At 40.2% G+C, this 15262-nt stretch overlaps 1 protein-coding gene and 1 pseudogene across 2 annotated transcripts; one reads left to right on the top strand and one right to left on the bottom strand.

The window, feature by feature from the left end:
• Positions 1–45: 45 nt before the first annotated feature.
• On the bottom strand, positions 46–2082 carry LOC141425468 (cofilin-1 pseudogene; annotated as a pseudogene).
• Positions 2083–2262: 180 nt separating this feature from the next.
• On the top strand, positions 2263–14813 carry LOC109677016 (E3 ubiquitin-protein ligase TRIM38-like). 2 transcript variants are annotated; one of them, XM_074082718.1, is made up of 7 exons: positions 2263–2378; positions 3555–4115; positions 6290–6385; positions 8391–8621; positions 9541–9563; positions 9660–9772; positions 12771–14813. In XM_074082718.1, the coding sequence occupies exons 2-7, from the start codon at positions 3699–3701 to the stop codon at positions 13292–13294; spliced, it is 1404 nt and encodes a 467-aa protein (XP_073938819.1). In that variant the 5' UTR covers positions 2263–2378; positions 3555–3698; the 3' UTR covers positions 13295–14813. The 2 variants fall into 2 exon arrangements, with proteins under 2 accessions (XP_073938819.1, XP_020008785.2); XM_020153196.2 differs by having other exon boundaries at positions 2265–2378; positions 3670–4115.
• The last annotated feature ends 449 nt before the right edge of the window (positions 14814–15262 follow it).

Here is a 15262-nt window from a genome sequence, read left to right as displayed (position 1 = left end):
AAGGCTGAGTCCTGAGAACAAAGGAGACTTGCTTTATATACTCTTGCAAGCAGGTTACAGAAGCAAAAAGCAAAGTTTAACCCATATATGGTTGCATGTTACTCTATTGGCTACTTCACCCCCCCAGTGGTATATGACCTTCTTTACATTTAAATTTTATCTCTATTTCTGCTATGCCATCCTTTCCCCCCTGCTACATTATCAGAACACAGACTTGTTTTTTTTCTGGTTCTCCTCTCTGCTACACCAGGAGGGCTGGAAACAAAAAATGCAAAAAAGCAACAGAGTTCTGGTCCTTGGCAACTTACCTTTAACTGAACTATCCTGGACAGATGAGCCCCCAGTTATGATACCAGACTGGATTGTTGTTCCCTGGGCTTGTGTCCTGGCGAGGTCATGATTGAAGGCACCAGACAAGCAGTTAGGAGTTCACACCTCAGACCAGGAGTTAAGAGTAAAGAAAGCACAAAGTTTATTGAAAGTATAGTAAAGCACCTTGACCAGAGGGAGTTAGTGAAAGAACTAACCCAAAGGATGGCTGAAGTCTAGGAGATGATACTGGGCATTTGATTTAGGTCCAACTATTCTACCTTGAAACTGTATTTGTGACTGGTTGGCACTTAGTCAGCTTCTTTTTTCCCCCCACTGTTAATGAGCCTTTTTATTAACGAGTCTTAAAAAGAAAACAAACCTGAAGGTCCCTTACTTGTCCTGCTTCCATGAAAGGCTAAAGACCAGGGGAAAAAGGGAGAGGAGCCAAGTGGCACAGAGAGAGGTCATCTCCATCACATTCCATTTATACACAGAACAGGACAAGCACAGAGGCAATAGCGGTCAGAAGGTGGCAGCAAGGGATGGGGAAGGAACAAGTAGGAAATAGGGGTGTCGTTAAAAAATACAGCCCCCCCTACAAACTGGGTGCCTGGGGAGGTCTTGGTCTGCCCCAATCCAAGAGGAATCAGAAGATCAAAAGCGGTTTTGGAAAGCCAGAACCCTCAAGGATGGAGGGAGGAGGAAGGTCCAGGGGTTGGGGAGGCCAACCCCTGCGGAGATCCCCCCAGCCACTCTGGTCTGGCAGCCTGCAATCCCCGAGGGCAGGTCTAGGGCTTCCAGATGCTTCAGGCAGGGTGCTGGAGGGTGCTCACAAAGGCTTGCCCTCCAGGGAGATGACAGCACCACCCCCCAGCTTCTCTGCCAAGGTGCAGTGGTCCTTGACCTCCTCATAGCAGTTTGCTTGTAGTTCATGCTTGATCCCTGTCAGATTCTTCTTGATGGTGTCCTTGGAGCTTGTGTAGATCGTTTTGCTCTTAAGGAGTGCACACTCAGGCGCCCAGAAGTTGAACACCAAGTCCTCCTTCTTGCTTTCGTTGGTCTCGTAGGCTGCTTCATAAATAGCATATCCCAGTCCTCGTCTGTCTGCATTTTGACAAATGTGGCGTAGGGGTCATCCACAGTCTGGCCCACATCACCTACCAGGACCTCCTTGCCCTCCTCCAGGATGTTTTTCTTGTCCTCACTCAGGCAAAATAACACTGCCTTCTTGCATTTCTTCACGTCCTCTGGAGTGGAGGACTTGGACAACTTCATGTCATTGAACACCTTGATGACACCATCAAAGACAGCCATATCAGAGGCCATGTTTCCAGAAGTGAAAAGGAGATGGCAAAGAGAGCCAGAGAAGACCAGAGCTGCTGCAGCTGCTGCCAGGATCTGACTGACCTGAATCAGCCAGCTTCTTGCTGAACTTAGCCACCTGTTTGTCCTTCTCCTTATCAAACTGAGCATTCCAAAAAGTTCTGGTCAGCTTGCCCTAGAAATAGCTATATATCCCTCAGGAAAGCTTTTGGACTCCCAACAGGGTTGTAGGCAAAGTAGAAGAATCTTACATTCCAGTATGTGAGCTGAACCTCTACAGGCTTCCTATTTATAGATATTCTCTGCTAAAGTCACTAATTGTTAATTTGTCCCTTGTGTTTACTGCTGTAAATGAAGGATATTATTTCTTCTGTTCTCCCCTCCTTTTCATAGCGAGCTGAGTGCTTAAGATATGATCAACTTCATTGACTGTAATTCTCAGGACTCTGCTTGTCAAAGTAGTTTCACTTCTGAATTGATTCTTTCATTAAGTTCCTCCGATTCCAGGAAGTGACAGCCTCCATAAAAAGGTACAGGTCAGAGTCCTTTGGGAGGAGGGTTGTTAATCCTGAGTTGGCAATGTGAATGTGGGGTGGGGAAGGGGTGGGGAGTGTATTTCCTGATTGCAGAGCCCTGCCCCCTACTCTGGAAATGCTCAGAACTTTGTCTTACAGCTTTCATCTTTTGTCTGCTCTTGCTTTCACCAGACTTCATACCAAATCTCTGAAGATCCAGAACATAAGGTAAATGAGGCCCAGGACAGACAGCCTGGGGCCTCAAAAGAAGGAGAGGGTCTTGTCCCCAGGAGCATTGCTCACTGGCAGAGAGTGTCCTATTGTATCCTTGGAAATGATCTGCCAGGGAGCAAAGGCTCTAGAAAAGTCCTTTGTGTCTCCACAAGGAAAACCGCCTACCTGGTAACATTACTTAAATTCCTGTCTTCAGTTCTAGGCACTGCCATTTAAAGGAAAAATCACTATCCAAACTTTCCCCATATTCTTTTCTTTTCCCAGAAAAACAGTCCTGGTGGAGTGGGCATGTGGGGAGAATAAGGATGGGTTCTCAGAAGCAGATACCACAGGAGGCCAGGGTAAACATTGTTCCTGGTCACTCCTCCACTGCCTCTAGTTGTCAAGCCTTAAATGGTAGACACAAGGGGGATCCAGCACTGCAAAATCAAAAAGGCCTGGCCTTTCCTACCTCCTTTCCACCTTCCCAATATCTTGGGCAATAACAATTCCTTGTGTTCCAACAACCTGCACTTGTCCTAGGAGCTAGGTCCAGCCCTACAGAAGAGAAATAAAACTCCCTAGTTCTTCAGGAGCTCTATTTCTAGGAAAAACTGCTCACTAGGACCAGTCTCCCTTCCCAGTTCTCTTTCCAAATCTCTTTCCCTCAGTTTAGGGATGAGGCACAAGAAGAATAAATCAGTCTTCTGTTAGGCTTTGCTACATTAACCATCTCAGTGGTTGGGTCACCACTGAGACTTTATAACCTGATGTCTTGTAATCTATGTGGGTTTGGGGGAGGCTCAGTGTCAAGGTGGAATCAAATTTGGTTGTTTCACTGGAATCATTCATAGCTAATTATTGTTGAGTCCACTAGAATAGGATTAAGTTACACACTATCTTACTGAATCTTTGTTTTTGCTTCAACATCTGTAAGAAATCCTTGCTTCTCCATCTCTCTCAGCACTTGGCCCAAGAGAATGTTCTATGTGGGGGCTGTCATGTAGCCACCAGCTGCATGTAGCAATGAAACAAATGAAATGTAGCCAGTAGGACTGAGAAATTGGATTTTAAATTTTATTGAATTTCATTAAAGGAAATGAAAAACCACACATGATATCAGACATCATATTGACAACATATCTAGATATTTATATATCTTCTAAATGCCAGTCTGTTTCATTTTCCTAGGGAGAGGACACAAGACCTGTGGAGATCAGTATCAACAAGCTCATTACCCAAAGGCTCAGGTGAGGTATATTTCCATTACTGGGATAAAATCTACCTGCTTCATCTCTTCCTCCAGATCAATATTAGAACTTTTCAAGAAAAGCCATGGCCTCAGCTGCTAACATGAAGAATATACGAGAGATAGCCACCTGCTCCATCTGCTTCAACCTGATGACTCACCCAATGAGTATCAGGTGTGGACATAGCTTCTGCCAATCATGTATAATGGACATCTGTAAAAAGCTAAGCCAATGGCAAGAAGGGCTAAAGATATTCAACTGTCCTCTGTGCCAGCACAGATTTACTACAAAACATCTCAGCTACAACAGAGATATGGAAAACATAGTTGAAGTGATTAAGAGGATGGATGAGACAGACCATGAGATGCTGTGTGAGGAACATGGAGAGCAACTCCACCTGTTCTGTGAAGATGAAGGCCAGCTCATCTGCTGGCGCTGTGAGCGAGCACAACACAAAGGGCATGCCACAGCTCTTGTGGAAGACGCTTATCAGGGTTACAAGGTGAGTGTGCAGGTCCACAGCCTCAGAAAGCACCCACTTTTATACTATTTGCAAGATCTGAGAGTTTTGATCTTGAAGCCCAGGGTTATGTTCCTGAAATACAACCTTTCTCATGTGAAATAGTTTGTGATGAAAATTAGGATGTGATATGTCTTTGCTTGTATCCAAAGTGCTTTTCCTGACATTCAGTGGTCAGACACTTGTCCCTTTCCTATATATCATGATGAAATTCTCCCTGCCCTAGAACATGTTGCTCTCAAACCAACACCTTACATGTTTTCTAGCTGTGTTCTGTGTGTCATTTCAGATACAAAATATACAAAACCCATGGTAGGATCTGAAAGCATGGGGGAGAAATAACTCCTATTTTTAGGTATCCTGTGGTCTAGTAGAGGGAAAACCAGAGAAATGACTGCCTATAACTCCATGGTGTTGGGAGGGGTATCAAATTTGGATTGGTTGATCCTGGAGCTAATTCCTAAAGGACACATAAAAATTCCCCACCTATAGGGCATTCCTGGCAGAGGGACCTGCCCATAGAAGGATACAACCTTGGGAGCCTCCTGACTCACCATGACCAAGAAAATTGGAGTGTGTAGAGGAAAAGCAGATGATGATATGGGAAAGAAAGTGAGATCCAGAACCTTGATATCAGATTTTAGTCTTATTCATAGCTCAGAATGGTACCTGCCCTGGGAGGATTTTCATTTGGGGAGTGAAGGGTCAGTGACATTGGAAAGATCACTGGCACTGCTAAAGAAAAAAATTACAAAGAGCAAAATTCAAATTAGCCCTATGAAAGAGGGAGGGAGCAATTGAAAGCAAGATTCCAGAAGAAGATTCAAAGATTTGCAAGTGAGAGGTTGTGGATGGTGAAGCTTTTGGGCAACCAGTGAGTTTCTTGATGAGAACCTATAAGAAAGGTCTTTGAGTGGCAGATGAAGGAGCAGGCATCGTCCTGCTGCCTCATTTCCCCTCTGCCCTGCTAGATTTGAGGAAGATGAGCTCAGGGTGGGGCTTCTTGTTCTATCCTCCACAAGTGTACATTGTATCATGTGAAGGCCCCAAGTCCTTCATAAAGACATAGCAATCCTGATTGCCACTCAGCCTTTGACTCCACATAGTAGTTAATAACTGTAATGGGAATGCTTCCATTTGCATTACTTCCCACCAAGTAGTAAGAAAAGGAGCAGCACAGGGTAATGGTTATAAGCCCCAGACCCAGACTACTGAGGATGAAGTCTTAACTCTGGTGCTTAATGTTTTCATACTTTGGATTCTCCATCTGTAAATGGGCAAAATAGCAGTCTCCAGTCTTCTTAACACACATACCCAGGAGTTTTATAAGCTTTTAGGACATCAAATAAGTAAATCTTAGACTAGCACTTGGCATATAGCAGGGGCAGTCAAGTACTTTTTAAATCACTTATGTAAGTGATTTAATCACTTTCTTGAGACCCTGTGAGAAGAAATGAGAATATTTGTAGGATTTATAGGGAACAGCAGTCAACTGTCTTAGCTTATACCACAATATGCAATTTGAGTAAGATTCAAATTGCTTTAAACAAAAATATGATTAATAATTTGAAGAAATAACCAAAAAAGTTGACAAGGATATTAAGTTCTTTCTAATTGTTTATTTGATGCCATTCTTTAAAACATATCAGGAATACTTTTTTCTATGAACTGTTTCTAAAAAATTTAACTGGTCTTTTATTTCTGACTCACCCATATCTACAATATTCAATGTATTCCATATCCCCCACTGTTGGTTGTGTTTTGTTCAACACCTAATCAATTTTATAAAAATCTTCTTTTAGAGAATTATCATATGCTATGTGCATTTTTATCCTGAGAAGTCTGTCATCATCGATATGGCTCAGGGACTTGGTCATCAGATGATTTTAGACAACCATTTCCACTCCTAGTTCTTGAGAAAAACTAACTTGATCCTTTCCTAAGCCTCATTTTCTACAGTGCAGAAATGATGTTAAACATTCTACTACCTGGTCAGGGTTGCAAAGGTGTTTGATTTGTTACCACACATATAGCCCTCAGCATTCTCCCTGGACATTTATTAAGAATTCAATAAATATTCTGCTAATATTCTGCTAAAAATTCTGCTAATGCAGAATTTAATCACATAAACATTACTCACCCATTTTTTCCTTTAGGAACAGCTCCAGAGTGCTGTCACAAAATTAAGTGAACTTCAAGAGAAATGTATGAATTACAAGATGTTCATGACAAAGAAAATAACTGACTTGAAGGTATGAATCTGAGCTCATCGATCTCAAGCTATTTTTCATTCTAGAGGTTAGGGTTGGAGGATAACTGGAACAAAGCACAGTGATGGTTGGTTCTCACTATGCCAGATGAAACCCAACGAAGAAACCATTGTTTTTATGACATATTTATTCACATTCATGGGATTTCATCATCAAGCCCTTCGCTCTTCCAATATATAATGACTGGGGTCCTTGATAACTCAGATAGAAGAAGCAGAACTGGTGTGTCTAATTCCCTAGAACTAGCTTTACTGAGTTTCACAATTTAAATGAATGAATGTGATATGCAAGTATCAGCCTTCTTACTTTGTTACATATAGCACACTGCAGAGTCTGATTCTTACCCTTACAGGGTCAGAAACTAAACTTTAAGAGCATTAAGAAAGCATAGACACTCCAGGTTGGAGATTCATGGGAATCTCATGATTTTTCACAAATAAACCTACTTGATTCACAAGGAACATCATAATTGGTCCAAAAACTTACCCACTTGCAACTGTAGACTCTAGACCAGTTTCCCCATTATTAGAGATATATTCCTTTGTGAAAATATTTATGCAAGCCATTAGCTTGCAATCAAGTTCCACAGGCCAGTGAGCCATTCTACCTCTTGCAGGGGTTGTTTGCAACCTCTGTCTGCTTTTAGGTGTGGATGTTCAAACTCGATCTTCCAGAGATGCTCTGACTTTTCTCCCCTTCCTTTGGGATCTGGAGTTATAAAGAATAGCTTGATTATAACTAAAATATGAAAAAGTCCAAAAATATAAAGGCTAAAACTGTACCTGTCTCCTACATGAAGATTCTTCTTCTTCCTAAATCAATAGCCATTTGCATGAATTTAGAAAACACTCCTGAAAATGGTAGTTCTAAATCTTCTCAAAGGAAATTTCAGTTCAATAAGATACTTCATTTTGCTTTGGTTATCTTATACATAGAATTGATTACGATGACTCTAGGTTAGTAGATGACTATTTCTCAGTTAACTATAACCAAAATCTGCCACGAAATATGCCCCTCTGTCAAGAATCAAAGATCTTCATATCATTCTGTTTGCCTTAAAACCCACTCTTAGTGTTATTCTTTATAAGCTTTAAGAAATTCTGAGTTGACTCAGAGACAACTTCTTATATACCAAATGAAAATTCATACAAAATTGAAGCTGTTGTAACAAATGTGTGTTTTTGTAAGAGATGCATTATCTTGCAATATAGCCCAGGCTGCCCTCAAACTTGTAATTCTCCTGTCTCACCTCCACAGTGCTGAAATTACAGGCATGAGCCACCAAAGTGGGCTGAAAATTCATTTTAATCATTGTAAGTGATCAAATACTAAAACCTAGCTCTAGTTCCATTATTAAATTATCTATTACTCCAGACCCACCTTCCTCCCAGATCTTGAAATTAATCAAGTGGCCATATACACTCAGGGATAATCACCCACATGTGAGTGACAGCACAAAACGTGAGACTTTCTTCCAGTCAGTGTGACTCATTGGAAAATTAAGTCACAGTACCTGATCATGCAGTTTTCTTTTCAGTGTCTGGTAAAGTATATATAACATAAAATTTGCCATTTTAAACATTTTATATTTACAGTTCAGGGCACTAAGTATTTTCCTGTTGAATAAATCAGTACATTTTTTCTTCCTAAATGAAACTGAAACTGCTCCCATTAAACACAGACTCCCTATGCTCCCATTCTCCCCCATTTCTACAAGCACTGTTCAGCTTTCTGTGTCTATGAATTTAACAATCACTGGTATTTTATATAAGTCAGTACTTACAATACTTGTCCTCTGGTTTCTGTCTTTTTTCACTTAGCACAATGTTGTCAAGGTTCATCCTTGTCATAGCAAGGGTCAAATTTTCATTCTTTCTTAAAATCAAGTAATATTCCATTTCTCTATAAGCCACATTTTGTTCATCTTTGCATCCAAAGATGAACCTTTGATGTGTTCTACATTCTGACCATTCATTCCTGATTCTAGGATGTGATAGAGATTCAGAGGCAACACATCAAGTCTGAATTCAAGAATCTCCAGACATTTCTGCATGAGGAGGAGAAGTGTTACCTCTGGAGGCTGGAGAAAGAAGAAGAGCAGATGCTGAGGAGAATAAAGGCCAGTGAGGCCAATCTGGAGCAGAAGAGCAATGAACTCAGCAACCATATCCTGGAACTGGAGGCAAAATGTCAGGGTTCAGTCCAGAACTTGCTACAGGTGAGGCTATGGGCTTGGAGCAGGGAGAGGAAGTATGTTACTGAGTTGGTAAAAGAAGAATGGTAAGGAAGCATGGGAGGATTGGCCAGGCCTCCCTTCACTAAAAAGAGACTCAGTAATGCAGGGAATTTAGGGTAATGTTTCTTTTACATTATACATCAGTTTCATCAGGATGGCTTCCACTAGTCTGTAGGATAATAGATACATTATACAAATATACTTCCTCAGGGTGAACATAGAGCAGCCAAATGGAACCATGCGATAACATCCACCAGCACTTCCCCTTGGCACATGTACTCAGATCCCTCACTAGAAGACTCACTCTTTCACTTCCAAGTGACGACTTCAGCCAACACAAGTGATAATCTTTCCTTGATTTTCTTGTAGAGCTAGGCTCTACAGCTTTCTTGCAAATGTATGAAGGATGGATCCCATCAAAATAAGCAGTTGAAGCTCTTAATTCTGGCTGCACTAATGGGGCTGGTTGAGAGTGTAGCATATCTAATGCTCCACTACCCTGTAATGCCCTCTACACACGTTAGCAGCTCATTGTCGTGAGCTGTGTGTGGATTCACCACTAAAGAGCTGTGTGATTCTAATCTCTAATCTAGGCTCACTCTTAAGGAATCGGTCCCTGGAAGCAGGTCTTACCAGAGGAAGGATGAACAAAGCTTGTGGTCTTCTTCCCAATCAGCGCCAGGCTGATGCCATTGCAGACATTACAGTTCCCCGAAATCTTCAGACCCTGCTGAGTCTGCCAGAGGCTAGGTTGGGAATCATTCCATCTGAGTGTCCATCCATATGAAAGGCATGGGTCTCTCTCCTTCTTTAAGAGAAATGTTTATAGAGAACATCTCCTTTCCCAAAACTATGAAATACTAATTCTAACATACTCACCTTTTGTTTTTGTTCTTAATAGGATGTGAAACACACTTTAAGCAAGTAAGTCCTGAGTGAATGTTGTAAGGGAGGGCTGAGGACATAGGGAGTTGAATGAAATGTGGCACAGAGGAAATCTCTGACCTCTGCTTCTTCTAGGAGTTTGACTGTGAAGCTGGAAACACCTGAGAACATTGCCTTGGAGATTCATACTACCTGTAATGTCTCTGAGCTTTACTTTGATGTGAAGAAAACATTAAGACGCTATCAAGGTATGTGAACTCAAGAATCCTTAAAATGCTATGGATGGAAGGGACCTTAAGCAGCACCCAAGGTCACCATCTATCCTGGTCAGGCTCATAGTCAGAGCTTGTTTACTTATCTTTGTGGAGTTATGGCATTCTCCCTTTGTGTTTAGTATGCTGAGGGTACTGGTCATCTCTGCAGACCCTTCTAGTTCCTACTTCAGCTTGGTTTTTCCATTTTACTGCAGGCAATATCAGTCACTCAGGCTCCTGTCTGACAAATGAGTATATTAACAGTTCAATGGCGACATTGAGTTATCATGAAAATTATCACGTGTAAGGTGCTAGCTCAGTAGCTGTCACATGACCTGGGACACATTCTGGTACCAGATCTGATTGTAGTGTTTATTGTGAATATTTCTATTTCTTAGTGATATGTAAGCAAGGTAGTTGATTATTATTGACTATGTTTCAAATAATTTTAGGAACTTGACCTACGTAGTGCACGTAAATGTTAGAACCATAAAAAACTAATTTCACTGTTTTCAAAGCTCAAACTTCCTCCTCCATTGATTGTGTTAATCAGTGCTTGCCATGTTTCCACAATTTCTTATCCATAATTTCAGTTTAAAAACTCTGTAAGTGGAGTCATTTGGGAACTTTTTTCCCCTTTCTTCTTTTCTTTTTTGTTTTCAGACAGGGTTTTGCTATGCCTTGAACTGGGATGCCTTCTACCCCAACTTTCTGAAAACTGGGAATAACAGGCTTGCACCACCACACATAGATTAAAACAGAAAGTTTTGTTTTGGTTTGCAGTACCAGGGTTTGAACTCTGGGCCTCATGCTTACTAAGCAGGTGCTCTACCACTTGAGCCACTCCACAGCCCTTTTTTGTGTTGGGTATTTTTGAGATAGGGTCTCAAACTCTGATCCACTTGATCTCTGCCTCTGGAGTGGCTAAGGATTACAGGTGTGAGCTACCCATGCCTGGCCGAAGCAGAAAGTTTTATCATGATTCATTTGGCTATAAAATTGACTTAACCTGAAATCATTTGATGGCTCCATTAGTTATCTATAAGCATTTTTTTAGTGACTTACACCAAAAAAATGTTTGTATTGTTTCAACTCACAATTTTTGTGAGTCAGAAATCTGGCACAGAGATTGGATAGATCCTCTGATGGCTTTGGTTAAGGTGTTGTCCAGTCTGCATTATCTTCTGGAGGATAGTCTAGGGAAGAAACTATTTCTAAGGTCACTTTGATTGCTGCCAGAACTCATTCCCAGAGGTGGAATGAAGGAATAAAGTCCTAAAGGTTGCAGGACTTAGGTCCTGGCTTCATGTTAACTGTTGACTGGAGCCTACTCTCAGTTTATAACCACTCATTAGCTATATGTTCCAGCCAATTATTTCTTCCAAGGGAGGTCAGGAGATAGAGACATAATTCCAAATCTGCTAGTAAGATGGAATCTTAAATAATGACACAAAATCATAGGAGTAACATCCCATCACCTTCCCTATATTCTTTTGGTCAAAAGCAATTCTCAGACCTGAGAATCCTACTTAAAGGATAGGAATTTCACAAAGGTGAGTAAAAGAGACAGGAACCATGGAAGACTACCCTAGTATCTGTCTTCCACAGTGGGCAAATGTGAAGTGCACTGATATGAGACTATTTGAAGTCTTCCTTTATTGCCTTACTTTGAATGTACGTTTTGCTGCAAAAATATTGATGCAGGACTCTGCCTTAGACCCAGATAGGTGGACACATATGCTAGAGTACCAGGTCTGAAATGAAAATGTGGATATGAGGGATGCACATGCTAATTTCACTAGCTACTAAAGATGTTGAAATTGCACCTGCTAATACCTTGCCAGTAACATAAGACTTCCCACTCTTCCACATCTCCTTGGTTTTTTTTTCATACTGGATAATTTACCTATATAATGAATTTAAATAATAACTAATACCAACATAATTTAATGTACTACAGTTTCACTAGAGATTTTTTTTTGTTGTTTGTTTCTTTGGTTTTTTTCTCCCATTATCCCTTCAGGGTTTTGTGGTATTCCCATGATTTACTGTGAGTTTAAATTTTATTTCATTCTCTCTTTACTATTTGCTGGAAGCTTGTTGTAGCCAGTAATATCTCCTGCATATAAATGGCATCTTATACTTTCATTCTATTTTAAGCGAAGTAGTTTTTAAATTTAGGTAGACATATTTTCCTTTAAGGTGCTTTTCTTTTTAAAGAACTCAATCATCTGTGGGCATTGAATTTTATCTGTGAATCAGCTATATTCAATGATAGTGCATATACATATGTATATAAATATAAAATATACAGGAGCTATGTGTTTTTATATAATTATTATGCATCATAAATAATATACAATGTGTTAATAGATAAGAGATTGACTTTGTATTTATATATTATAAAATGTATACATATAATATATAATATATGTATGTTATATCATAAACACACATGTGAAATGTGGATAGGATATTATACATATAGAATATGTGTAAATGTATATTTAAATTTAATTTTTTATTACACTATACTGTCCAAAATTTTTTACTATTTGTGTGTGTGCTATCAAATGGAGATGGAGAAGGTCTGCATTCTGCCCCACAAGTTCATGATTCTTAGAAGTCTTACATTCTAGAAGAACTTTGTATAGGACAGGAACCTGATCAACTCTGGCCCTTGCTATCTCTGAATGCTGATGATGAACATAAGGCACTGAAGATATCATTACTACCACCTAGTAATGTCCTAGGGCATTGCAGTAGCACCTGCAATGTCCTAGGAATGAGGCATGAGGCAAACATTAGTTGTTCAATTCTCCCCACCATTGTCTGCAATAAATAGAATGATTTTCACTTTATAGTTGGTTCACATAGCTAGTAAGAAACAAAGCTTGATTTCAACACAGGCTGCTTGTATTACAATAAATTGCATTCACATCATCAAAAAGGCTGCTTAGTTGTTTGCTGATTTTCTGTGGTTGTTTTGCAGTCAGTGTGACTCTGGATCCAAGTACTGCACATTCTGGCCTATTTCTGGCTGAGGATCGGAGACAAGTGACTCCTGGATACTCCCAGGAGAATCTCGAGGCTTCCTCCAAGAGATTTACTGCCTTCCCCTGTGTCCTGGGCTCTAAGGGCTTCACCTCAGGAAGACACTTCTTTGAAGTGGATGTTGGAGAAGGAACTGGTTGGGATTTGGGAGTCTGTAGGGAAAATGTGCAGAGAGGCACTGACATGAAGCAGAAGCCTGAGTTTGGATTCTGGACCATCAGGCTGTGCAAAAAGAACAAGTATGTAGCACTTACCTCTCCGCTGACTTCCCTTCATTTGAGTGAGCAGCCCCTGGTTGTGGGAGTTTTTATAGACTATGAGGCCGGACTTGTATCCTTTTACAACATGAGTGCTGGCTGCCACATCTTCACCTTCCCAAAGGCTTCCTTCTCTGATACTCTCCTGCCCTTTTTCCAGGTTTATCAGCATTCTTCTTTGTTCCTGCCTCTTCCTGATGTGTAAGGAAAGGAGCAATGTCTCCTTGTTTTAAGAGCATGGAAATCCTGTGAAGGCAGAAATTTGGTCCATTTTCTTCACTACTATTCTTCCAGTACTAGAACAATCTTGGGGCTTTAATCGCTATTTAATAAATGTGCATTGAATTAATGAATATAAAAACTGTAAAAATCTTGCAGATAGCCTCAGTGAGGGTTTAGCAAGATAAGATAATGACCATACACTGTTCTGCATCCTTCTTCATTGGGTTCAAGGTTTGATTTTCAGTTGTCCTTGGATGATGAGGAGGGTAGCACTAAAGTCTAGAGGTCTGGATTCTCCCAATTTCTTTGATGCCATTTGAACTTGTTTGGGGAATGAAAGGAAGTAATGATCATCTACCAACTGCAGAAAAGGGCAGGAAAACAAAAATTTTAGAGCTCTTCCAATCAATGACGTGTTGATCAATAATATGAAATGCAGACCTGAGGCAGCCAGACTTAGTGAGCGCTGCCTGGGAAACGACCAAGTAATGAGTGAGTGATGAGATGGCTTAAATGGTTAAAGTGGATTTTGAGTAAAAATGAGTTTTAGTATGGTACTAATTCTGGAAAGAAAGAAAGTTGATATTTTCTTGGACTGTACTAGAGACAGTTACTTTAAAATATTTTAAAATATCAGAGTCTCATTGCTGGAATGATCATCAACAATCTTTATTATAACTCTGATATAATCAAATAGTTCTTAATTCTTTATAGGAGTTTATTATCAATGCAATTTCCAGTCAAGTCTACGTGGTCATACCATGAGTGGGCAAATTACAGGAACATAGTTAAGTCACCCAAAAAGGACCTGAATGATCACCACCAGAGTCACAAAATTATGAAAATTTATTGTTGATATGGAAATTGTTGATTGCTGATATTTGTTGAGGTTCTCTGACTTCATCTCTCTAAGGGTAAGGGAAATAAAGCAAAAGTTGTTTGTGGATGTCAGAGGCATGCTTGCCCAGAGGAAGACCTAGAAGATGTTACACTATTGCCCAAGCTCCCCAGAGTCAGAAGCTTTCTTAATCAGGTGGATGAAGGCTGGTTGTCAGTAACAGTTGAAGGGTAGCAGAATATGCTACCCTAAAATGTGCCGTTGTATACTAAGGATTGTTGTGAAGGAAAGAAATTGAGAAAGATCAAATACAAGAATAACTTTCTTCCCTCTCCATCTATCTTTTCCTAAATGCAGGACATCAATTTGTAAGGTATCCCTTTCTATTCTCTACCAGAGACTCTTGTCTTAGACACAGTACCAAAGAAAACTTCATACCAAACCTTTTAACAACTTCTGTTTGTGTATCAGTAGCTTTCCTATATATTTGCCTTTGCAGAATCCTCAACCCTAGCAACTCAAAGTCTTTTTTTTCTTGCCTTGTCACTTCTTTTGTTAAAGTGGTACCTATGCCCAAGTTATAACCACTTTTTTTCCATTGTATATCTTTTGAGTATCATGTGGTGTATGTATGACATATATATTAATAAATTTCTACTTGCCTTTCTGGTTAATGTGTCTTTGATTATTCTAGTTTACAGCCTATTTCCAGGGGTCCTAATGTCCTACTATGGGCCACTAGCCCTCCAAAAGAAAAACAAACAGAGAAGGCAATGGTGAGACATGAGAAAGAATTTCAATTTCAGTGTGCCACATAAGGAGGACAAGTCTAAGGGCTGTCCTCAGCATGACAATGGAGACCTTGAGATTATATGGAAAGGAATGAACAAAAGCAAGAGTTGTGGGGTTTTCCATAGCATACAGAGTCTTATCAATACCAAGGAACTTGCTATCTATCTGGGGTCAATCTCCTCAACCTGAGTTTGGTACAGAAGAGATTGTTGGGTGTCAAGGTATAATCTTTATTTCTTTGCAGGATGTTTATATATCAAACTTGTGATCCTGGAATGATTTTGAGTTCTAGGCCAGAATGGGCTACATACCAGGACCCTG

This window comes from Castor canadensis, chromosome 8 (assembly GCF_047511655.1).
Source record: "Castor canadensis chromosome 8, mCasCan1.hap1v2, whole genome shotgun sequence".
Classification (NCBI taxonomy): Eukaryota; Metazoa; Chordata; class Mammalia; order Rodentia; family Castoridae; genus Castor; species Castor canadensis.
Note: the sequence above shows the minus strand (reverse complement) of the source record. Positions and strands in the feature narration are given on the sequence as shown.